Here is a 26,811-nt window from a genome sequence, read left to right as displayed (position 1 = left end):
TTTCAGTAACATATTAAAACTCCTAGAAAATAATTCATTTGTTTCTTTAGTACAAATAAGAATGTAGCTGTGAGTCCTGACTAAACCTGTAAATTTCAAAAGCAAAATCTCTATGGGTTATGTTCAAAAGTTCCTCAAAATCTTTGTCAAGTAGCATAAGAGTAATAAATAAGCCCTTTGGCTTTGGGTTTCTTTCTCTATTTTACAAACCAGGAGCTCTCAGTTTTGATTAGATGAATACCTTACTTTGTAACATTTTCTTCTCAAACCCCAACTCTTCACCTGTGCAGCTTGAATGTGCACTTTTATTCAAATGGACCCCAAAAGACTAGGTCTTACCAAATATGGGAAGTAAGAGACAGCCTGCCTTTTGAAAAAGCATCATTTCTGATAAGATACATACATAGACGTCCAACAGTGATGAAGAAGAAAAAAATGAGGCTAAGACATTGAATAATCCATTTTCCTGTTGATTTAGTAAAGAAAATAAAAATAATAGTAGCTTGCTGTAATTCAGTTATGCAACTAGTCTAAGTCCAATTGTTTAAGGCTTAAGTTATTTTTAAAAGCAAAGACAAAGTCTTCTTTTTACAATACCTACTGATGGTTTTATATTAAGATAAATTGAGAATATTAACTTCATTGGAACAATTTGATCATGAAAAATCAATACTAATTTATCTGATTTATTTTATTTAATAAGTTAAAGAAAAATACATCAACTTACTTTGTTTAGTTATTTTCCTGATGTAAAAAAAAAAAACAAGGTTAAAAGCCATCTAGCATTTTCAGTTATAATTAGATATGCATTACCCACTTGACACATACTTCAAAATTATCAGAGCCTTTACAATTTCCAAATGCATTTTCAAGTGTTATCTTTAAAACTTCTTCTTCCAGGTCTTAATTTATTTTTCAGATATAAATGCACTTTGCCATCATATCATCAGGATCATGTATAACTGTTTTTATATTTCTTACATGTGAAAAAAATGTGAAGACATTTTGAATCATCAGTACCCAAGGAAGCTTTTAAAATTTATTTCCAGATGTGAGGGGTTTCTTTTGTTTGTTTTTTGTGCTTGTACAGATACTGGGCAAAAGGCAGAAATAAATATACACATCCCCTTCCCTTGTGGTTCAGCTGATAAAGAATCTGCCTGCAATGTGGGAGACCTAAGTTCAAACCCTGGGTTGGGAAGATCCCCTGGAGAAGAGCATGGCAACCCACTCCAGCATCCTGGCCTGGAGAATTCCATTGAGTGTCTAGTCCATGGGGTCGCAAAGAGTCACACACAACTGAGTGACTTTCACTTTCACTTTTTCAAATAATATACAGGTATCTTTGGAGTTCCTTCTCTAAAGAGTCAAAGACCTTTATATCATTACTTTTACCTGGAGATCTTTTCTGTTGTTCTGATTATGGTTTTTGGATTTATGTGGATTCTGTTTTACTTCCTCTACCTACAATACCTTCCTCTCTATATATAAAAGTTATTTTGAGATTGAGATGTGAAAAATTCTAGGTCTGTGATGGGTTAATGACCAGGTGATGTGTTTGCCCCATTTTGAATTTCTTTAATTTCTCAACCTGAAAAACATGATTTGGGACAGGTTACAGGTAGAGAATAAAGATGAACAGCATTGCAGATATAAAACCCTTGGCATTTCTCTGGGAAAGAAAAAATTTACAATGATTGTAAATGCTCACATCTTTATAGCCCTTTAAAATGAAATATTATCACATGTTAACCTTGAGCCATCTAAAATTAAACCCTGTGACATGAAGCAAGAATTCTTTAACTTCATCTTACAAGTGTGAGAAGTGAGGTTTGGAGCATCCCTAAACGTGTGCCTGTGTGTGAAGTTGCTTCAGTTGTGTCCGACTCTTTGCAACCCCATGGACTGTAGCTCACCCCATTCCTCTGTCCATGGGATTCTCCAGGCAAGAATACTGGAGTGGGTTGCCATGCCCTCCTCCTAGGGATATTCCCAAGCCAGGGAATGAACTCACGTTTCAAATCTCATGCATTGGCATGCGGGTTCTTTACCCTTAGTATCCCTAAATATGTATATGGTGGTTTTAATAATAAAATTAAGATCATTAATATATCAGATCTATATTTTTAAGGAAAAAGTATTAGTATTTTCAAACAACAGTTTATAAACAACTTCAAAATCTGCAACATCATTCAAAGCATTTCCATTGTTCTTAGGATACGTACTAAAGTACCAAACTTGGTCTGTTCACAGTTACATGGCCAGACCTCTCCCAGGCTCTCAATCAACAACTCACAACAATATACCAGGTGCCCTTACCCACTGTTCTACGTATAATAATGCATATTTGGTCCTTATAATAAACCTATATAAAGAGAGTGGGCTTCCCAGGTGGTACTATTGGTACAGAACCCAGCTGCCATCGCAGGAGACATGAGACATGGGTTCCATCTGTGGGTCACGAAGATCCCCTGGAGAAGGGAATAGCACCCCACTTCAGTATTTCTGCCTGGAGGACTCCATAGACTGGAGCCTGGTGGGCTACAGTCCATAGAATCACAAAGAATTGGACACAACTGAAGCGACTTAGCACACACATGTGCAGACAGTGGGTACTATTGACACCACTATTTTACACATGAATTCACACCTGTGTACATTGTCAAACTGAGTGAGAATATTTTTGAAACATAGTTCATCCTTGGTGCCTCTGCCTAAAAGCTTCATGATATGATAGAATTTTGCTGTTTTTTTCTGGCATCACCCAATCATTCCATTATGCATAGATTATGCTTGGAAATAAAGGGTGTCTGAAATTTGGATATACCGGGCTCCAATTTATGGTTCAGCCTTGTCCTAGAAAATCAATTATTTCTGAATCATGGCTTGTCATGTTCCTGCCTGGTTTTCCCGTTCCCCTTACTTTTTCTCTAATACTTGAAGCTTGTTTACATTTGCATTCCTCTTGTTCTCCTGTGGACCTGAACATTCTCCTCCCCTATTTTCTTTATCTGGAACACAATCTAATATTTCAAGGCTCAGTTCAAGCCCCATGGTCTTCGGAAGGCTTCCCTTGCCCTTTGTCCAATCCAGACAAACTTGACTACTTTCTCTTCTGGTCTCTCTTACACATTACATCTAACCCTCTCACATCACCTGATGCTTTTTTTGAGGAGGTGCCGTGTGGCAAAGAATCTGCCTGCAGTGGAGCCGCAGGAGACATGGGTTTCATCCCTGAATTGGAAAGATTCCCTGGAAGAGGACTTGGCAATCCACTCCAGTATTCTTGCCTGGAGATTCCCATGGACAGAGGCATCTGTCGGGCTACAATCTATAGGGTCGCAAAGAGTCAGACGCAACTGAAGCAACTTAGCATGCACGCACATGTGGGCATTAAGAACATGGACTCCAGGTGCCAACTGTCCGGGTTTGAATACTGACTTTGTCGCTTATTATGTGTGTGATTTGAGGCAAATTGGTTAATTCTTCTCCAGCCTCGATCTGGTCATCCGAAAAAGGGATTATAGTAACTTCATAGTGTTATTGTGAGACTCATTGAAGTTAATTTACATAAAGAGCTTGGAATGATGCCTGCTATATAATATGTATTATGCAAATGCTAGCAATTTCTTTCTTTCCTTTTTTTCTTGCTCTCAAGTTTTCACCTGTCTGCTCTGTGAAGACAGGGAGTAGCTATTTCTTATCTACCATTTGATCTTTAGTCCCTAGCACAGTGCTTGATGCATATAAATAAGGTGTTTTCTGGTTGCTTGGCTGATGAATAAATAAATGACCATTCATTTATTCAACCAGTCTAGCATCAGTCTTGCAAAACAAGGAGATTTCAGCAATAATAGGACAAAGTTATTTAAAACATTATCTGTGATTAAATATTAAATAGAGGACCAAAAAGTCTATTCATAAGTAACTTTTATCCCAGTGTTTCTCTATTCATTGGTAGAGGTGTATATTATGAGTCTCAAAAAAAAAAAAAAATACAGGTCAGTGAAATCAGAGGTTTCTTTCAAAATTCTCTACCTTTTCTTTACTCAAGGATGACATTTTAAACAGCAATGACAGATGCCATGTTCTCTCACACAAACACAGAGTAATTCATTAACATACATATGAAAGGAAGAAGTCTACATTCAACCTTTACCACCAAGTCCTTGAGAAATAAAAGAAATTCAAAGCAGCTGCATGTGTAGCTTGTATAAAGTCAAACTGGTTTTATCATTCAAGAGTGCCAGGGTGATAACAGAAGCTTTTGGTGACTAGACACTCACTGCATTTGCTTTAGGGTTGAGGTTGCTTGGAGGAAAAAAGAAAAGAGCTTAAATAAGAACCTACCTGATAATTTGAAATGACAGAATCTTATGTGGAAGAATTGAAGGAAACTTCTGTGATTAAATAATTCAAAACATACCTTTAATAAGTCAACAGAGATTACTAACTTGCCTGAGTAACATAGCAATTTAAAGACAGATTAGATTTAGGAGAATATTTTATAACGGAGTTTTTTGGGTTTTGTTTTTTAAATATTTGGGCTGTATTCCTGCATGGTTTTGTGGTGGGATGATTCAAGTTAAGGCAACTCTAACAGGCCGGAGTCTAAAATAAACTCCAAGGGAGATTTTGAATTGCTGAACATCAGGAAAGAAGTTGCAAATATAAACCATCAACTATCTAGACACATTTACCTATGGAGCCTCTCCCATGGATGAGTTAGGTTCTGAAAGGTGGTTCATAGTTCATTTGTTCTGAAGGTCAAACTGGCACTATACAACTGCCAACTGGTGGGAAGCAGAGTTGTTGACACAATTTTATTCTGAAGTATAGTTTTGCTCTTACCTATGGAAATTCATATGAATAGAGATTCTGGACCCAATTTGTCTGTCAATGAGATCAAATATCTTATATGTTTAGTGTCTGTCTTACTTTGGTTTCCTTAGAAGCAAAGCCTGAAGCAGAGGTTCAACTGCGTTGATTTATTGAGGAAACATTTGAAGGGAAATGGATAGGGCATAGGAAGGGGCTAAGCAAAAGGGGGTCTCAGCTGTTGTCTAGCTCCAGCCTGAGCCCATGGGGAGCTGTAGGGCATGGGTTGAAGAAAAGGGGTAGCTGTGGTCATTAACAGCTGGGCTCACTGTCCAGTAAAGGGGATTTGAACCCAGCACCAATGGGATCTACCACCAGGCCTATGTGAAGTTTACTGTCCTTTAGAAATGGCTTATTATTTCAACAGTGATTATGTCAAAGGCTTATTAAATAAACAACGAAAGCCCACTTGATCTGTGTGAGCACTGTTTGAATTGGACTGAATACCTTAATACAAAAGACATGAGTTTTAGAATCTGAATTTTTTTTTTTTAATGGAACATAACTGTTTTACAATGTTGTATTGGTTTCTGTTGTAGAATCTGGACTTTTATACTAAAGTAACAACCGATTCTCTAACAATATATTTTCTAAAAAGTCCCAATCTCAGTGAGCCTCAGGCTTCTAATCTGTAAAATGGAAATGATAGAATCATCCTCTTATGGTTATTCCACAGTTCAAAGAGGTAATATATGTCAAACACTTAAAAGCCTTGAAAACAACTGGTCTGGAGGAAGTTTTGAAATGTAAACTAGATTTTTCTATGAGTAACTGTAGCAGTTTGAAATATATGGATGTTTGGCCAATTTGGGGGAGGAAATGAAAATATCAGAAGAATTAAAGTTACCATTTCCTGAGTGCCTATAAGGGACCAGGGGTTTCACATCTTTACTCAGTTAATTCCTTTGGATTCTGCTGTAATTCTCACTGTATACATTTCACAAATAGGCTTAATATTGTTAAAAGGTGGCCTAATTTCCTGCTGCTGGATATTTCACAGAGATAGAATTTGAACTCAGGTCTGTTTGTAGGGAAAATTTTAGCATGTGACCACCATTGTTATGATTTTAAGAAAGGTACAAAAGCCTTTCTAGTAAAATAGGCAATGTTGAAAATTTATGAAGATAGTGATGAGAACTCAGATTAAGTTGAAGGTATGGCCAGAGGTGGAATGATTGTGTTGTGATAAGTCTATGTTTAATTTTTTAAGGAACTCCATGCTGTATTCCATAGCAGCGGTACGAGTTTACATCCCCACCAGTAATGCAGAAGGGTTTCAATTTTTCCACACCTTTGCCAACACTTGTTATTCTCTGTGGATATTTTTGTTGTTGTTTATTTGTTTTGCTTTTTTTGGTAATAGCCACCTTAATGAGTATGAAGTAGTGTTTTCTTGTTTTGATTTGTATTTGCATACTGATTAGTGATATTTAAGATGTTTTCATAGAAAAACAAATTTTTTTATTGGATAGTTCCCTTCTATTTTGTTCTCTCTTCTGCTTTCTGCCACTCCTTTCTCTGTATCTTCATTTTCTCTGTCTATCTCTCTCCCCCCTCCTCTCTTTTTGGAAAAGTAACCTTATTTCTAAGATTATGTGCAGATTTCAACGTGTATACAAATGTAATCTCTTTGGGTGAAATTTCAGAAAATCTATTTTGCAAAACTAATATCCTGTGTACCTTAAATGAGATTAGAAGAAAGAATTTGTAAACGGAGTCTCCTGGACTGTAAGTTATTAACACCTTTTGATTTATTTTTAAGATCTTTATGCACATTTGTTCGAAATAGGTCATTCGGAGTTGTGTAATAGCAGTGACAAAGCTAGAGGTGGTATTTTTCACATTTTTAAAATAAATTCTTTACTACTTGGAATGAACAACTGACTTAAGTAAGCTGGCAAGAGTACTTATGAGATTTAGGAAAGAAAAGGAGATACTTTATAGGTGATTAAAAAGTGTTGGTTGTTTTTAGAGTTGATTCAAGTCAGCAGAGATAAACTCAACCAAATCTCTCCATGGAAAGAATAGGGAACATTTCAGGCAAGACACTGTTATAGTTACTGGACAGAAAAGGCAGAATGATCTGATTCTTTCTTGTTTGTTTGTTTTGTTTTTTCAAGTTTAAGACTTGAAACCTAAGACCCTTTAAGTCTGCAGGAGAAAGATCAGCTAATGGATGTAGACCTTCTTCCTCCATGAATAGTAATAGAAATGCTTTTAGGGAACAACAGTCATATACTTTCAACTCCCCAAAAAGAAAACTTTATGAAGAGACAGGAAAGTCAGCAAGGATAGAAGAACTGATTTTCCTCATTCATCCAAATGAAAGCATAATTTTTTTTCTGAATTTTAAATATTTCCTCTTTTTTTTTTTAGCAAATAGAAGTTATGTTTTAACTTACAAAAACTTCCAGTTACACATTTTTAAAGCAGAAAAATAAGTAAAAGAATAATTTGGAAATTAAAAATACAAATTTTTCATTTAAAAGGGGGAACAAAGAGAAGGAAATATATGGCCATATAAAGCACAGTGCATTAACTTTCATCATAGGTATTCAGTTATTTTCAAGAATGGATAGAATCCATAACTCTGGAGAAACACCAGGTGTAGCAAATTAATATGCTCTATGGGATTTCCTTTACCAGAAAATCAAATTTATTAAATTTATTTTTATGCAATCTGACCATGTATATCTCCTAGGGTCATCTTCTATTCAAGTGAAAAAAAATACATTATTTTGGCAGAGTCTTTCAAAGCCTGTGGAGCAATTGTTTACTTCTGTAAAATAAGTCTTCATCAATATTTTGTTCACTATTGTTTTTACAAGTGATGGTCTTAGCTGAAATGTAGAAATCAAGTATTGTGATTATCTTTACCCTAAGTTTCAAATGGGGCTCCCCTGGTGGTTCAGACAGTAAAGAATCCACCTGCAATTCAGGAGACTTGAATTCAATCTCAGGTTGGGAACAGCCACCAGCATTTTTTTATATTCCATTTAGCTAGCCCTGTAAGATTTTGCATTATCCTTTGTTTTCTAAAGATATAAATACATTCAGATATACTTAGCAACGCTTGTGTATATGTATACATGTGTGTATGTGTGTATGTAGAGGACCACATACATATATGTACATGTGTGTATATTTATAATCACATGCACATTTATACCCAGAGAAGGCAATGGCACCCCACTCCAGTACTCTTGCCTGGAAAATCCCATGGATGAAGGAGCCTGGAAGGCTGCAGTCCATGGGGTCGCTGAGGGCTGGACACAACTGAGCGACTTCACTTTCACTTTTCACTTTCATGCACTAGAGAAGGAAATGGCAACCCACTCCAGTATTCTTGCCTGGAGAATCCCAGGGACAGGGGGCCTGGTGGGCTGCCGTCTATGGGGTCGCACAGAGTCGGACACAACTGAAGTGACTTAGCAGCAGCACATTTATACACACATACTTATATACATATATATTTATTTCTGAGTGTATCTGTATACATATTCAGAAACAAGGCCATTCGCAGAATGGTTAACATAGGGGAGCTTTGTGTGGAGCTAGGTATCTTTGGAACACAAGACTTGCAATGAGAAACAGACCTAATTATTAATTTATATAATGGTGGTTGTGGTGGTAAGTTTAGTTGCTAAGTCATGTCTGACTCTTGTGACACCACGGAGTAGGCTGCTAGACTCCTCTGTCCATGGGATCTCCTAGGAAAGAATACTGGAGTAGGTTGCCATTTCATACTCCAAATTTATATGTCTACTGATGATTAAAGTAGTTCTGTTAGGGGAAGCACACTGATTGAAACCACCCACCCTGGTCAGACACCACAGTAATCATTTGCATGAGTTGTTTTATGACAAGAGGTCCTGGTAAGGAACACGGAACTAATAAGCCTCCACCAACTGGAAGAGTTTGGGAAAGGTCAAAATGAGACACCACATGTCCAACCACCTCCCAGAATCCTTCTCTCTGGCATTCATCCTGGCTGAACAAGTCATGCACCACCAGGAAGGACTCTTGGGTTAGAGTGACTGGCTAAAGACAACCTGGAAACTAATCCCATCACCATAAAACCTGAGGCTACAAGCCATGTGACAGAGCTATTCTCCTGGGTTCCCTTACCCTGCTGCTCTCTGCTCCGGTGCCCTTTTCCAATAAAGTCTCTTGCTTTGTCAGCACATGTGTCTCCTCGGACAATTCATTTCAGAGTGTTTGACAAGAGCCCATTTTCAGGCCCTGGAAGGGGTCCTCCTTCCTGCAACAGTTCTACAAGTTGGGTTTTGGATATGTATTTTATTCTGTAGATTTAAAAATAGTTACTTTTTCAAAATAACAGAAGGATAGACCTATTCATCAGGGTCCCAAAGAGTAGCTTCTCACTCTTTGGTCCCTGGTACATCCTCTGAGGAGGGCGTGAGTGGGAGTCGCATGGCAGAGGGGGTATAAAGGGAAAGATGTAAGGCTTCTGCTTCATCCACATCAACAAATGTAATTACTTTCAAACAAGGCTTTCCCTGGATCCAATATGAAACATTTCAGTCCCTGGAAACACTATATATAAACACTATAAGAAGCAATATGTCTATTGTTCATCTGCTAATGTCCCCAAATGTCACCAAGGTAATTATTTGGATGACATTTATGTGACGCAGTTGGACATTGTTACAGTTAATATAAAGTCTGCCTTTGGCAACCACTTTATTTCCACCTGCATCAAACTGCAGATGTATGATCACTTTTCCTGGAAGAAAGCTTTCCTCCCCCCCAAAAATATCTTTGCTTTCTTTTGTTCGTGTGTCCTTCACATTAATGCCCAATGCAAAAGAAGAAGGAAAAAGGATATATATATAATCTTTATCTGAATATGTATATCTAGAACTGTCAGAGATGTTTCTAAACATAATTCACAAAATACAATAATACTGATATTTTCCGCCTTTTTTTTTTTTTTTTTGAAACAGATTCAACTATCCCCAGGAGTCTGAATTCACAAAATGCACACTGTTAAAACTTTTTACCTCTATAAATTCATGTTTGCTCTCAAAGAGCATGTGATTGGCAAAGTTAGCTTTTTTCTACTATGGTTATAATAAGAATATATTTTCAGAAACACAAAGATTATAGATTTTCCTCACAAACTCACATGCAAATTGGAGCTTTGCCTTCTGACTCAGAATTGTTCCCAGAGAATTGGTGGCCAGGCACTGGTACGTGCCAATATCTTGATCTGTGCGAGGGCTGCTGATTGCCAAACTGCCTCCATCCAACCTGTAGTGATAGCTCATAGTAAAATCAATATCTGCGCCATTTTGCTTCCACCTTCAAAGGAAAAAAAAATCAAATTATGCCTCCAAAATCAGAGTTGACCACTACTGATTTAAACAACATACATTTGCAATTCCTGAGACTGTTAAAACAAAATATGGTTACATGTGGACACATCCTACCAGTTTCACTGAAGATAATTGTCTTCTTGAGCTCATAATATCAATAACTAGATTATTTGAAAGATCTTCTACTCTTTACAAATTACAAACATTCACCAAAACCTGTACAGAAAGGCAACAGAACTCTTGACATAAGAAATAAAAAGTAGACATTCAGTCAATAACCCTGGCCATCTTATTCCTTAACAGCTTTTCAAATAATATATACCATACCTGAACACCCACAACTGATACTGCAAAATTGAATGTCAAAAATGATTTAGACATGAAGTCCAAGAAGAATATATTAGAATGGCACAAAGAAAGCCAGCAAAGACTTTACAATGCCAATTTGAGGTTGATAACAAAACAAAAATAACCTGACTACTTTAGAACATGATTGTCTCCAATAGTTTCTTACTTGGAAAATTAATCATGCTGAAAATATTTCAACAGTACTTAGAAATGCCAAACTAAAATTATACCTTAACAAAACAAATGCAGTTTGAGAGGTTTTCATTTTAGGCTGAAAAAACTTCTCGGCTTACCTAGTAGTCAACAATCTTTTAGAACATTAAGGAAGTATCAGAAAATCCTAACAGTTATATTTATTTTCAAAGAAGTATTAGATGATTTAGAAATTATGTTTTATTATTTTAAGATGAATGAATACCCATTTGTTATCTTTAATAGACCCACTTCCTCCAGCTTGCAACCCCTTGCTGCTAAGTCACTTCAGTAGTGTCTGACTCTGTGCAACCCCAGAGATGGCAGCCCACCAGGCTCCCCTGTCCCTGGGATTCTGCAGGCAAGAACACTGGAGTGGGTTGCCGTTTCCTTCTTCAATGCATGAAAGTGAAAAGTGAAAGTGAAGTCACTCAGTTGTGTCCTACCCTTAGCGACCCCATGGACTACAGCCTTCCAGGCTCCTCCATCCATGGGATTTTCCAGGCAAGAGTACTGGAGTAGGGTGCCATTGCCTTCTCCCTGCAACCCCTTACTTCCATCAAAATAGTCAGACATTTTGAAATCAGAATATTACACATTCAAACATATACATTTCTAGGGCACTAGCTTTGTGTAGTAATATAAACCATTTAAGAAAAGAGATATATTTTAAAATATTGAGTTAAGATAATCAGTCAGAAAAACAAGTGAATGCCTCTTCCTGTGAAATAAAGACAGTTTGTATATCTTGTTTCTTTCGGGTTTATGCGAGCTCTGCAGATTCTTCCGTTCATGCTAAGGTCATATTAAAAATAGTTTTGTGCGGGTAGCTAATTGTAAGAAAGGAATGACATTTTATAGAATTATTCCAAATGTCATTGACTTTTTTAGAATTCTAAAACATCCCATGAAAAAAGTCTGGCAAATGTCTACAACAGTAGAAGAGAAATACAGGCTTATGGTATCTTCCACCCTGTTAAAGATGAGAAATGATGGATATCAAATCATCCAGAGGACTTGAACCAACTGTCACTTTTAAATTACTTAGCCAGTTCTTGTGCACCTCAACTTCTTTTTAATAAAAGGAAGCTGAAAGACAACAGTCAAAAATAGTACATTTCATTTGCCTGAACTATCTGCCAATTTTTTTTTTCTAGAGAAATTTATTCGGTTTCTAGTTCTCAATATTAGAAGAAGAAAATAGAGAAAACTATTATTTTTTTTATGCCTATCTGAAGCCTTGAATATTCTCCTTGCCAGTACTATAATACTGTCTTTCATAATTTGTTTACAGGGCATGGTCTTTGAACCTTTGTGTTCCCTTGCTTTTTCAATGCAAAGGCTATACCGCACTTAGTTTGCCACCTTTCTTTAATTTTGAAATCAATCACTGAAATAACTGCTGTCATCATTACATGCTCCTAATTAAGCTCAGTAATTGTTTTTCAACACAAATTCAAAGTTGTTGGCTTAGCTGCAGCAAATGAATTTTTCACACTCTCCCCATAATCATTCTAATCACTATGGTACAATGATTATTAAACTGTGCATATAGATCAGGGGTTCAACTCATGGTGTGGGCTTTGTTCTAATTAATATGTTTAAATAAATTGAGAAATAGTATTAATGAATTCAAGTGATTGTCATACAAGTGTTACTGAAAGAATTCCATGCCCAGGAGAATTATCTCATGATGCAAACTAGGAAATATGCTATAGAAGATTATTTTAAGCATCTGCCTTAATATCATATTAATTCCATAAAACATAATGGATTTGAACTAAAATCTTGACCTTTTTCTGGGGAACATCCTTCACTATTAAGCAGTTAAGCCCTGTGTCAAGAATATAATGGCTGGGGCTATATTTGTTTGCTAGTCTGTGATAATATATGTGTGTGTGAGAGTGTTTTTTTCAAAACTGAGCCTTGCTTTAGAGTTACATGGAGTGCTGTTTCTGGACCCATTCATGAAGAGCTACAAAACTGAAAATTTTAACATCTCTTTGGGTGATTCTAATGTGCACTAAATTTAGTTCCATTGACCTCATAGAAAGAGTCCTAGGCCTAGCTTTGATATTCTTTTGTTCTGTATGCTTAGCCAAGTCATTTCTCCCAAAGTCATATCCATTGATTATAAAACTTGCACAATAAAAATATCCTGCTTTGTCACAGAAAGTTGTTAAGTAGATCGAGAGAGGAAATGAATAAAAAGAATAGTAAGGCAGAGTAACACCCTTTGTGATTTTTACTCACAGGCCTAGAGCTTCTCCAAACTTAAGAATGTCTTTGTGACGAGCAGATTAAATCACAGAAAGGAAACTTTTCCAGTGATCAGGTTCAGAGGACATGTGGTGGAAATTCTCTATGACATTCAAAGAACTTTTTCTGACAGAGTGTATCCTATGTAAAAATAATTTATGTGTGTGTTGCTTCATTTTCCCAAGTAAAATATATATTCTGAGCTCTGGAACTAAGCTCATCACTATCTCATCACCATATCCTTGACTTATTAAGGATAAGCAATCCAAACCAAGTACTATTTTTTAGTAACCCATTTTCCTTCCTTTAACAAAGCTGTATGGTTAGATGTTAATTTTCATGTGTTTCATGGCCTCTAAAAGAATAGAAAGTGAACCTTTCCACTGGAAAACTTTGCCTAACATGTATCTTGTCTTCACTGATATTCTGTCCATGAAGGTACTGACTCCAATTGAAAGTGACTTTAGACAAGTTTCTTTTAAACTGTTTCCAAAGTTCTGCTTTCAATATTGCTTATTTTCTCTTATGAGACTTTATTATCTAAAAGGAATTTACTAAAAGGAATAAAACACACCTTAAAATCAACCATACCCTCACTTTGTGGATGAGGGATACAATGATAGGAGAAAGACATGATTCCAGGGTTATATATGTAATGATAGAGCTGTGACTAGAAATGATAACTCTTGGTTCTAAGCCAATGGGTTTTTGGTACAGCTTCACACTATACCCAAGTAACTTCAAATAATGTTAAACTCCGAATCATAAAGAGTGTCCATCTATTTCACACACACACACACACACACACACTCAGACACACAATCTAAAATGAATATGGTCATGAGGATTTTTAAAAAATAAATTTTAAGTTCAAAAGGGTCATATTAAAACTAAACTTCACATTTTGTTGCTAATGTGCATTGTCTGAAATACCTCTGCCCTTTGCTTTATTATCAAGAAAACTTGGACTCAATCTGACATTTAAGCATTAAAAACTTTTTTTTTTCTCATTGTCTTTTAAAAGCATCTTGAGTATTTTATACCATGATAGTATAAATAAGCTAAACCCGGTTAAGGAGACTGGAAATAAGACGTTGATTGCCTGTCTTTAGCCTCTTTATTTACAAGCGTTACAACAGAAGCCATTTCACAACATTGATATTTGCAATCTCTTGATTCAGTGTATTTCTTCACAGGTATTATTAGCAAATTGTTTTGAGAACCACTGTATTATATCTTTCCATGTGTTATAAGTCAATAGAAAATTTTATATAAGTACATGACTAATCGACTGATCTATCTTACCTATATTTAACAATTGTTTCTTATTGTATAGGGACTTAATGTTTTTCCTCTTCTCTAATAAATTCTATCAATCTTTAGGAACAATCAAATTAGTTCTCAAAAATAAATTTCAACTTGAAGTATTAGGTGATTTCAAAAATATGTTAGTCACTTTTTTATATTTAGCCAAGTTTTAATTAAATAACACAGCTTTTTACTTAAGGAAACAACCATGAACTAGATGGACCAATTTATAAACTAAGTAATCTTCATCTGCTAGCTGGACTTCATTGGTTGAAGTGTTCTAAAGATAGAAAAGCCTTAATAAAGCCTAAATAATAAGACACAGTTTTCAGCTCTTTTGTTGTAAAAAGTAATACTGAAGTTATTTTGACAAAGATAAGAGACACAAGATAGAAAGTTGTCTTTAACCTTGTATATTTAAGTCATTTAGCTAGTTAATCTAGATAATCGTAAGATCAAAGTAATTATGTATATAAATATGGTATTTTTAATGGAACATATAAATCAGGAAAAGCCAGTGTTTTTTTTCATTGTTGTTGTTTGTTTTGTTTCTTTACCAAAATGGACTGAATTTGTTGCTTTGTGTGTGTGATGATTTACAATGCAGGAGACGTAAGAGTTGTAGGTTCAATCCCTGGATCAGGAAGATCCCTTGGAGGAGGGCATGGCAATCCACTACTGTATTCTTGCCTGGAGAATCCCATGGACAGAGGAACCTGGTGGGCTACACAGTCCATGGGGTCACAAAGAGCTGGACATAACTGAAATGACTCAGCACATATGCGCACACTAAAAATTAAGACTTTAAAAAAATGCTTTTAAATCCTAAAGCCACAATAGTCATTTTAATATTATTCTACTTTCTCTATATTCACACTGCACATGCAATTCTTACCAACACAATATCTTTAAGATTTACACAAGTACAATGCATATATGCATATATTTGTGAAGTCCACCCACAATGTGAATCAGATTCTGCCTCTACTGTAATATTCTAAGAACAGAAACACTGCAGACCTTTCTTCCTTATTCTTTCAGAGGTAATATGTGAGGAACAAATATGTATTTTTCTAGTTGCCCAGAATAAAAATTGCTTTTCTGCCTTAGATGATCCATGGCTGTCTTCAGTATATTTTTTCTAAAACCAATTCTTTTTGGGTGATGGGATGTGTCAGTGGAGTCACAGAAATTGGTCTGATAAAAAATGTTTCAATCTGGATTAATTCCTTTAACTTGCTCTTTGCAATCTCTTCCAAATTGGGGAAACAAATCTTTTCCTGTCCTTTCTCTTATTTTTTTCTTTCTTCCTATATTCCTTCATTCCCTCCCTCCTTCCTTCATTCTTTTTTTCTCCCTTCCCTTCCTTCCTTTTTCTTTCATTCTTTTTCAATTCTCACTGTAACATAGACCCAATCTCAAGAATAACAGCTCTAAGCAAATCTAACCAGCAAGTTACAAGAGTGGTTGCTGGAAGATGAGGGTGGGATAATTATCACTTGGCAAGTGGCATGAGAGGATACTTTAGGGTACCAAAAATGTCTATCTTCATCTGAGTGGTGGACACACAGCTGAATGTGCTGTGCTGTGCTTAGTTGCTCAGTTGTGTATGACTCTTTGTGACCCCATGGACTGCAGCCTGCTAGGCTCCTCTGTCCATGGGAACTCTCCAGGCAAGAATACTGGAGTGGGTTGCCATGCCATTCTCCAACACAGCTGTATACCTATGTAAAAATTCGTTGAGCTACACACTTCAAATTAGGTCATTTTATGGTGTATATGGGCTTTGCTGGCAGCTCAGTGGTAAAGAATCCACCTACCAATGCAAGAGACATGGGTTTAACCCCTGGGTCAGGAAGATCCCCTGAATTAGGAAATGGCAACCCACTCCAGTATCCTTGCCTGGTAAATCCAAGCACAGAGGAGCCTGGTAGACTACTACAGAGGAGTCCATGGATTTGCAAAGAGTTGGACACAACTTAGCCACTAAGCAACAACAACAACAATAAATTGTGTGTATACTTTACCCCGAAAACAAAGAAAAATAAAAACAGCATGGTGCTCAGAAGTAGAAATTTACCTATAATGAGGTAATGGGTAACCATTAGCAGCACAATTCAGGATTATTTCAGATTTTGACAAATCCAAAGGAAAAATAGCATCTTGTGGTTCTTGGGTAAAAATAGGAGGGCTCAAGCCACCATCACCTGGAAAAAGAAAAGAAAAATTACACCACGTGGAAAATACTTGACCCTGTTTTGAATGCAAACAGTATTAGACATCAAGTAAATAGATATTTTTAAAAGTATTTCATCTTGAAACAATCTCAAACATATGGAAAGTTTCAAGAATGGTACAAATAATTTTCTTCCTATACCATTTAAGAGTAGCTTTGCAAACATGCCACAGTATCCTAAATGAATCAGTTTCTATTTTTTATAAAGGACACAATAAAATGATCAAAATCAAGGAATTGACATTGTTTCAACACTAGCATCTAACTGTCAGTCCCCTTTCTCTGTTTTTCTTGATAAAATCCTTTATAGCAAAAAGATCCAGCAGAGAATCATAGATTTCATTTATTGTTTTCTCTTTTTAGTCTCCTTGAAGGTATTAATTGAACACTTTCTGTTTTCACTTGATTTTCCTCACCTGGTAACTTCGAAAATTACAAGGCACTGATTTGGTTAAGTTTCACTCAATTTAGGCTTGTCTAAGGGACAACAGGATCAGGGTCCTCGTAGGAGCTGTATGCTGAAAATATGGGTAATAAAAAGGGTCTATAAAGATTTGTTTGTTTGTTTGTTTAAAGATAATTAAAGCAGTGTAAAAACTGGCTCTTATTTTTAAAATTATCACCATGAAAAGAAAACACTCCCCACCATTCAGAGTTTACTGATCACATTGTCTTGCCCTCCTGTCCCTCCATTCCCCTCCCGCAAACGGTGTTTCCCTGTGTCTGCTGTTTAATTATGATTAGATTCAGGAATGTTGTGTGCTTCAGATAGCATCCTATCAAATGGTGCAGGACTTCTGTTTGTCTCATTTCTGCTGAAGTTAACTTTGATCACTGGTTAAGGTTCAGTTCAGTTCAGTCTCTCAGTCGTGTCCGACTCTTTGCGACCCCATGAATCGCAGCACGCAAGGCCTCCCTGTCCATCACCAACTCCCGGAGTTCACGCAGACTCACGTCCCTTGAGTCAATGATGCCATCCAGCCATCCCATCCTCTGTCGTCCCCTTCTCCTCCTGCCCCCAACCCCTCCCAGCATCAGAGTCTTTTCCAATGAGTCAACTCTTTGCATGAGGTGGCCAAAGTACTGGAGTTTCAGCTTTAGCATCATTCCTTCCAAAGAAATCCTAGGGTTGATCTCCTTCAGAATGGACTGGTTGGATCTCCTTGCAGTCTGAGGGACTCTCAAGAGTCTTCTCCAACACCACAGTTCAAAAGCATCAATTCTTTGGCACTCAGCTTAAGGTATCGCCTGCGAATCCTCTCCACTATGAAATTACCTCCCCTTCCCCTTATAACTAGTAAGCATTTTGTGGTTACAGACTTTGAGACAATGTAAATATACTGTTCCTTATTGAGAATTTAATTTTTATTTATATATTTCTATCAGTATGATCTGCTCTTTCAGTGTGAATTCATAGCTTCTTATTTTATTAAATAAGGACTTTTTATTAAATAAAGGAAGTTATTTATTATTACATAAAGGAAGTTATAATTCATGACTACTTTGATGCCCAAAGTTTCACTGTTTCGGCCAGCAGGAGCCTATTCAAGCTGGTTTCTTCATCTTTTTGACATGTGCTTGTTATTCTTTGTTCTCTTCCTTACTTTCTGGTACAAGTGTTTCAGAATCATCTTACAGTTTTCCTGTTCCAGCCATCAAAGTGGTCTTTTTTTCTAAGAAAATTTCATTTTTTTAAATTAGAGAATGGTATTTAGAAACCATGATCTGGATGCTAAGTGTACTCATTGAGGTGTTTTTGCTCTGAGGACCTTTCAATATGTGCATGTGTGTGTGAATGTGTATGTGTTTGTGTGTAGGTTTTATATATTATATGTATATGAATGCATGTAAGTATGTATATGTATAATTTTACATACGTGAGTTCTTTAGTTGCTAAGTCATGCCAGACTCTTGCAACCCCATGGACTGTAGCCTGCCAGGCTCCTCTGTCTTTGGATTTCCCAGGCAAGAATACTGGAGTGGGCTTGGGTTGCCATGTCCTTCACCAGGGGGTCTTCCTGGCCCAGGGATCAAACCTATGTTTCTTGCATTGATAGGTGGATGCTTTATCATGGAGCCACCACTGCTGCCACCACGAAGCCCATACACATGCACATATGTACACATAGATCGATCGATAGATAGATAAATAAATAGATGGATGTGTGTATGTGTTTAGAGTCCACACCAGAGTCTGTGGTAATTCATAGTGAGTTTGTCCTAGGTTTATTTTTTTTTTCTGTCTATATTTTTAACTTCCTATTCCAGCCATGATAACCCTGGTTTCCACAGTTCTCAAAGTATTTATGCATTTGTTCAATCTCTCTATATGTGACAACCGCCCATTACTGTCACCAACTTCTCCCCTTTATGGAGCTCCTCCTCACCCTGTACAGATTGTGATGCCTGCTGCAAGTTTTATTCCCATACCTGCCCTGTGACCCCTTGTTGAGCTGTCTCTTGCCTCCTCACCTCACTCAGGTGCTGACCCTGTGCAGGGTCTCTTTCCTGTGTAGAGGCTCTGTTTCATTACACTTGACCTCTGACACTGTGCGCATGGTCATATTCCAAAGTGGATAACTTTCACATCCTTGTGTAGGATCTAACACCTTGCACAGGAATGTCCTTTCATTGTGGAGATTCAGTCCTTACTTTGCTTGACTCCAGTACCAGATTGCAGGTTTCTACTTTTACCACCTTCTCTTGGCAATGGGACCCTCTTCAGGCTTCCCAGACTCTGATATTTATTGTTAGACCAGCCCACTAAGGGTGTGCCCTTTTCGGCTCTGCCACTCCACAGGGCCACTCCTGCACTCCCCCTTTGCCCTGCATGCATGCCTATCTCACTCCTCTCAGTATCTAACATATGGGCTGCTATTGTGCTCATCTTCCACATTCATGTGGATGCTCACATTACCTATCTCCACTTCAGGACATCTGAACTGAATTTTTAAGAAAGAAAAGTATGTGGGGAAAGGAGAGGAAGAGTTTAGTACTCATGGTTTAAGAGAAATTCTGTGTTTTTTTTAATCTGCAAATGAACACATAAAGCAAAAACATCATCATATTAAGATTTAATTTAAGGACATCCAGTCCAGAACTCTACTAGTTGTACCTGAGGGTCATGTAGGAGCATGCTCATTTCCTCTGATACCTACTGTAGCTGGCGATAATCTCAAATTTGGTAGATATTTTAAAGACCATTCAGGCCAGACTTCTTGGTTTGGAAAGATAATAGAACTAATGGTTTATATCATATGCCCTTAAATCAAATGGGCTTTAGTGGATTTGTGAAATTTGCAGTATCTTCATTGATAAAATAGAATATATATATCAAATGGTTATTTTGAGATTTGATGACATGCTACTTATAAAGTTTATCACATTGTGCCTGGTACAAGTGAATAATAGTCATCAGACTAAGAAAATTACCATCATTATTGTCATCATCATCCATATTATTATTGCACTCAAGAAAACTAAAACCCAGGAAGTTGAATCATCTTTTCCAAATTCATCATCAGCTTTGAGAGATAGAAAGAAATCAAACCTAGGCATCTTGATTCTCTCCTCACTTTTTTCACCATCCACTTAGATCCGTATCTTTCTTCCAAAATATTTGCACCCAGGTATAATAAATTAACTCTCTAACTTTATCTTAAATTTGTAATTTTATTAAATTCCATTATTTACCTAAAATAGCAGACATATGGGGGTTTTCATTCCAGCCTCGTTAGTTCCTGTCCTGTGAAAGTCACTCAGTCATGCCTGACTCTTTGCAATCCCATGGACTGTAGCCTTCCAGGCTCCTCTGTTTATGGAATTCTCCAGGCCAGAATACTGGAGTGGGTAGCCATTCCCTTCTCCAGGGAATCTTCCCAACCCAGGGACTGAACCCAGGTCTCCCACATTGCAGGTCGATTCTTTACTGTCTGATCCACCAGAGAAATGCTAGTTAGCTGCTAGTTATATAATGCTGGATGAGTTACTTAACTCTGAACTACAAGTAGCAATACTAAGTCTTACATTATTGTGTTGCTATAAAAGTTGATTGGGAAAGAGTAAGTTGAAACAGACTTTTCTTATTCCAGTGCTTAATGAAATGAGCAAGGAATTATAAAAATGAGTAAATAACAAACAGAAATTAGCAAGATCTGGGCCACAATACTTGTTAACTCATCTTATGACCCTAAAGTGAGATTTCTGCTCTGAACCATCCTATTTCTTCAGTAGGGGAAATATTAGGAAAACAGTTTGATTCAGGAGGATTTGGGGATTAGACCTTTACTAATGATATTGTTGTTCTGACTACCAATTTAAGTTAAAGTTTGTGGAATTATAAAGTGGTAGTTTCTTGCCTTTCACACTGTGTGTCATCTGCTTGTACTAGGATAATGATGTCTAAACAACTTGAAACTGTAGATCACCTCTAATGTGGCCTATAAAATAATGGGCAATGCACAATGCACATGCAAGGAAACTGGCTTAAGTCTCTTATTGCTTTACCTAGAATTGGCCATAAACCCTTGCTGAACATTCTGCTAGTATAAGCCACCAGAGAGAATCAGGCTGTTAGCACCCAGCATTGAGGGATATGATGCACACTGGGAAAGGCAAGCAGCCACCCTAGCTTCAATGGGCCAAATATTTGATCACATAATGCTTTCTATCAAAAGACTGATGATCAACAGGAGAAATTGTGAAATAAAAATTCACATTTTATGGCAAGACAAAACAATTTAAGAATTTTTTTTTTCTCTCTCCCCTTTGGCCTCCTCTCTCTCCTGCTTGTGCACTGTGTATCTGCATTAGCATCGAGCAAACCTCCTCCATCAGCAGAAATACCTGCTCAACCCTAAAGAGCAATGTTCTCCCAGCACCAACAAGACAGCTGCTTAAAAGGTAACATTCATTCTTGATCTTTTAAGGGGCCACATGACCCACCAAAATGATGCTTAGATGTGGGCTATGTAAGCTGTCAATAATGCAGCATTTGATGAGCAGCTTTCAGTCTCAAAAAGCTTGTACAACTCTTCCTTGACTTCTAGGGGCAGAACAGTTCTCACAGCTTTCTGAGATGGTCTTCCCAGGTTATAATCCTCAAATTAGGCTCAAATAAAATTTTCTTTTTTGTTGTTTGAAGTATCAATAAGAAAAGGGACAAATCCCAATGCCACTGACTTGTAAATAATCAAAATAAAGAAACGATAGAAAAAATCATTTGTGAAATAAGAAGGGTTTGTCCAGGCTCAGAGAGGCAAAAGGATTTTTGACTCCTTAATGTTCTCCCCAACTGTTGAGAGATTTACTGGTGAAGCAACAAAATTCTGAGAATTCTCTTAACAACCTCAAATTCTGGAGATAAGTAGATTTATATATGCATGCATTGTTATTATTTAGTTGCTAGGTCTTGTCCAACTCTGTGTGACCCCATGAACTGTAGCCTGCCAGGCTCCTCTGTCCACGGGATTTCCCAAGCAAGAATACTGGAGTGGGTTGCCATTTCCTTCTCCAGGGTTCTTCTTCATCCTGAGATTGAATTCATATCTACTGCATTGGAAGGTAAAATTTTTTTTACCACTGAGCTACCAGGGAAGCCCACGTACATGCATAGGGTATTTTAATTTTTTTCTCTTCGGTTTGAAGGGCTTCTTTCTCCAGCCCTTTACTCCAGGGCTCCTGGAGAAAAAAAAAAAAAAGAGTGAAGCTGAGAAGCATGAATAGTAAACTAACTCTGTCTCACAAGCCAATAGCTTCATGCCTATATACTCACTTTATAAAATCTCTGAAGCCCAAATGAAAAATGATGCATTTCTCCAATAAAAAGCACCTATGACTCTTCCACAAATAATCTTGCTGCGTAAAGATAATCTTAAATAGAGAGAAGCACCCACACGGTTTAATAAAGGCTGAACTTCCCACAATATTCCCTCAGGGTACAAAGTATGAGTATTCATGATATGTGGGTATCTGGCCTCCAAAATGGAACTCAGAGGAAGAAAACAAACAGGTCTCTAATATGTTGAGAAGAAAGTTTAAAAAAAAAAAAAAAAAACCCTCTCTGCAAGGAATAAATAAATTGTCAGTACATAGTTTGTCAAGTATGAGCATATGAAAATAAATGAAATAGTAAGTAGGAAAATATGTTGCAACAATAAAAATCAAACATACAACATGCCAAAGATAGACAATATATCCAATGTAGCAGAAAATATAACTCAAGGTTCATGGGGTCACAAAGAGTCGGACACGACTGAGCAACTGAACTGAACCGACTGAACCTTAGGAAATTTCTCAAAATTGTTTCATGCTGTAGAGTAAGAACATGAATTCAAAAAAACATAACTCAATGTCAAGATGAAAAAAAGAAACTATAGAATCAGATAAATTAGGATGTAACTTATACATAAAAGATCCAACCCAAACAGCAGTATTAAAGAACGAATAAACCAACTAAAATGGGCAAAAAAAAACCCAAACAGATACCTCCTAAAAGTTGAATTACTGTCAAAAAGATTAGAGATAACTATAATGAAAAACACAGATAAAACAATTGAAGAGAAAGTAACATATAAAAAAAGATAGATAAAAGATCATCTTGATGTCACTGAGAGAGACAATCAAACAAATCTTTTGAAAGATATCAAGAAAATTCCAAATTGAAAAGATATACCACATTCCAGAGACATTTTGGAGAGAACACTTTACACCAAAGCCTGTGTGTTAGTTGCATGTGTTAGTTAAGTGACTTATCTTCAAAGTTTTCAAGACTTTTCAAGAACACCATGCTGAAAAAGAAAATTGCTTAAAAGAGTGAAAGAGAAAATCCTATTAATCTCAGATTTTATAACAGTAGCATTAGCATTCTGTGCCAGAAGACAGTGAGGGAAAAGCTACAGTATTCTGAATAAAAGAGTGATATGACTATTATCATCCACTGACATACCTTCCAAATCTAACGGCATTCAACACACTTTACCGTCAAAAAAGAAACAAACAAAAACCCTGGGAATATAACATAAATGACCACTTTTGATGAAATTACTTAATAATGAATTTCATCCAACTAAAAATAAACCAATAAACAAGTATCAAGAATGAAGGCAAAATAGTATGCACATTGAGTACATTCAAATATAAAACTACTTAAGAAACATGTTGGTTTTAGTTAGAGAACAGAATATGAATGCCATAAACGTGGATAATGTTAAAATAACAGTATAAATAGAAAAAGAGGGATGGGTAAAGGACTATGGTCTGAAGTGTGTGAGTGATAATATCATCTTCTTTCATAATTTCAAAATTAGAGAACATGTGTGTATGTATATATATATATATATTTTAAAATACATAAGCATTTTGCTCTCAGTATTATTCAGTGTGTCTTTTATCTTTGCAGGAAAGTTTTAAGGGAAAAAAGTGTATCTTTGTTGTTTCAAATCATTTATTGAATATTCAAAATTCTCATTTTTTCTTTGTTTTATTTTTACTTTTATTGAACTAAAAAAAAAAACTGGGTATGGTACATGAGTGCTCAGTTGTGTCTTATTCTTTGTGACCCCATGGACTGTAGCCTACCAGGCTCCTCTGTCCATGGAATTTTCCAGGACAGAATACTGGAGTGGGTAGCCATTTCCTGTTCAGGGTATCTTCTTGCCATCTGAGCCACCAGGGAACCCCACTATCCTTATGTCAAAGTAATACCTATGGCATGGTCCCCTTTTATAAAAATAGTTTTTGTTTCTACACATTTATCTCTCTACACATTAATCTACATTCTCTGTATTTACACACCTAGAAAAACAGCTGCAATTTCAACAAATTTTCATACTTTATTTTGAGGAAAGTTTTTTTTTTAAGGGTAAAGAGTTTATTTTCCTTAATATTTTATAATTTGAATGTTTAAAATAAGCATGTATTTATGTTAAATTTTTTTTTTTTTTAATGAAAGAAGGATACCAGAAGCAAATATATTGAGACTGGTAATTTGATTTTTGATGGTACAGTGTGACTCTTTTTGTTTTATTCTGCGTGTGCCTAGTTGCTCAGTCATGTCCAACTTTTTGCAACCCCATGGATGGTAGCCTGCGAGGTTCCTCTGTCCACAGGGATTCTCCAGACAAGAATACTAGAGAGGGCTGCCATGCTGTCCTCCACAGGATCTTCCTAACCCAGGGATTATACCCAGGTCTCCCAAATTGTAGGCAGATTCTTTACCAGCTGAGCCACCAGGGATGCCCAAGAATACTGGAGTGGGTAGCCTATCCCTTCTCCAGGGGATCTTCCAGGGCCAGGAATCAAACTGGGGTCTCCTGCATTGCAGGCAGATTCTTTTAACAGCCGAGCTACCAGGGAAGCCCAGTTTTATTCTAGATCTTCAGAATTTAAAATTTTTCAACCACTCTCCTTTCCCCGCAAAAAATATTTTGCCATGCACAAAATAGGCAGACAACAAGCGTTAACTTATCTTCCTTTACCTTCACTCAGAGAAAAGCTCTGTTCAATCTTCATTTAATCTATATTAGGCAGATATCTTGACTTAATAATATATTGTATTTTGGAGAGTAATTTGTAGTTTTTCAAGGACTTTTACATATTCCAAGTAACAAATTACATTTCTGTGATACCATTTGTGAGGCATTCATTTACATTCTTGTTTGACATTTTCTAACAAACTTTAGTTCATTTTGAAAGACACAAAAGCCTGGTCTTGGTGAGTTATCATCAGTCTTTTTTTTTTTTAAGAACTTAAATTGATACCAGTAAAAAGTTTAGCTTTTGTCAACTAGTTGTTTGGTTGCTTTTGGTAAATCACTAGATTTTTTTTTTCATATTGCATTGAAATAATAAAATAATAGCAGACTTTTGTTGTTTTGCTTACATGCTCAGAAAGGAAGGACACTGTGAGCTTTCTATACAAGAAGAGCTGAAAACATGTGACAATATGGTATCAAAAGCAAGATAGCAAATTCCTTTTTCTTTAAGAATGCACTGGAGGTTAGGAAAAGTTGGTATTTTGAGCAATAAGTGATGAAATAACCTACTGTTGTAAAATTACCTATAATACTATAAGAAATGTTTTACTACTTGTTAGTAAAGCAAGAACTTTGTAATAGATGAACACTGAAAAATAAATACTTTTAAGTGTCAACTAAAAGTAAATTATAAAATGTTACTGAAAAATCCTTGTAGGATTCTGCCCCGTTTTTATTCCTCTTTTATCTTCCATTGAGTTTAAAAAAAAAAAGTTAATCCTATGATCTGACTCCAATACTGAATCAAACTGCTGAAGCCTAAAGTTCATTGTCACCCTCCCTGAATTTAGAAACTTTTGATTATATCTAGGACAATCACATATTGTCATTTCTGAGCAGTCCATGACCATCTTCATGGAGAGGAAGCTTTTGAAAGTGAAGTAGCTCAGTCGTGTCCAACTCTTTGCGACCCCGTGGACTGTAGCCCACCAGGCTCCTCCGTCCATGGGATTCTCCAGGCAAGAGTACTGGAGTGGGTTGCCATTTCCTTCTCCAGGGGATCTTCCCCATCCAGGGATCGAACCCAGGTCTCCCGCATTGCAGGCAGACGCTTTAACCTCTGACCTACCAGGGAAGCCCCAGAACTGATAGGAATAGGCCCTTCATTTAATTCACCCCATTCTCCTGGCTATGAATGACTAGACCAAAGGTGAATATGTCCTGTTGCGCTGTGGTACTTCTCTCTCTTAGGAATTGGGAAATAAAATGAAGAGATTCATAGTTGCTTATTGTTACTTGAATGGAGAGGAGGTTGTTCAGGATTATTACTTTCCATCTTCCATAAAACTCATTAAGAGTTAAAAGAATACTAGTCTATACAGAGACAAAGATTGAGACAGGCAGACAAATGGACAGGCAGATGGTAGAATGATGGAGAAAATAAATAAATGAGTATAGAGTTACTTTATTCCCCAAGCTTATTGATCCTTTGTTGAGGGATCTGCCTCTGTGTTCTATGAGCAAACTATACAGTTTCTGTTTTTTGCAATGGGCAAAATGTTGGGAAAGACAGATTCAAATAAACAATGTAATATGACCAGTGTTCTATTGCTTTTCTTCTCTCCAAAACTTCCAAAGGGCAGATAACCTGGGCAAGCAACCATTTGTTTACAGGAATAGTTATTAGGGGCAACTTTAAGCATATGAGAAGAGCTGTCTTTAAAAGATCACAAAACCTAAAAGGTGTATTTTCCTTGAATTTACTTGAATTTCATTT

General features: G+C 36.6%; 1 protein-coding gene across 1 annotated transcript in view; it reads right to left on the bottom strand.

The window, feature by feature from the left end:
* CNTN6 (contactin 6) overlaps window positions 1-16,543 on the bottom strand; it is a 176,730-nt gene extending 160,187 nt beyond the window's left edge. The window contains 2 exon segments of the mRNA XM_040246391.1: window positions 10,028-10,203; window positions 16,405-16,543. Coding sequence (XP_040102325.1) covers window positions 10,028-10,169 — 142 coding nt within the window. The 5' untranslated portion in view covers window positions 10,170-10,203; window positions 16,405-16,543.
* Between the last annotated feature and the right edge of the window lie 10,268 nt (window positions 16,544-26,811).

Source organism: Oryx dammah, unplaced genomic scaffold (assembly GCF_014754425.2).
Source record: "Oryx dammah isolate SB20612 unplaced genomic scaffold, SCBI_Odam_1.1 HiC_scaffold_9, whole genome shotgun sequence".
NCBI classification, from domain to species: Eukaryota; Metazoa; Chordata; class Mammalia; order Artiodactyla; family Bovidae; genus Oryx; species Oryx dammah.
Note: the sequence above shows the minus strand (reverse complement) of the source record. Positions and strands in the feature narration are given on the sequence as shown.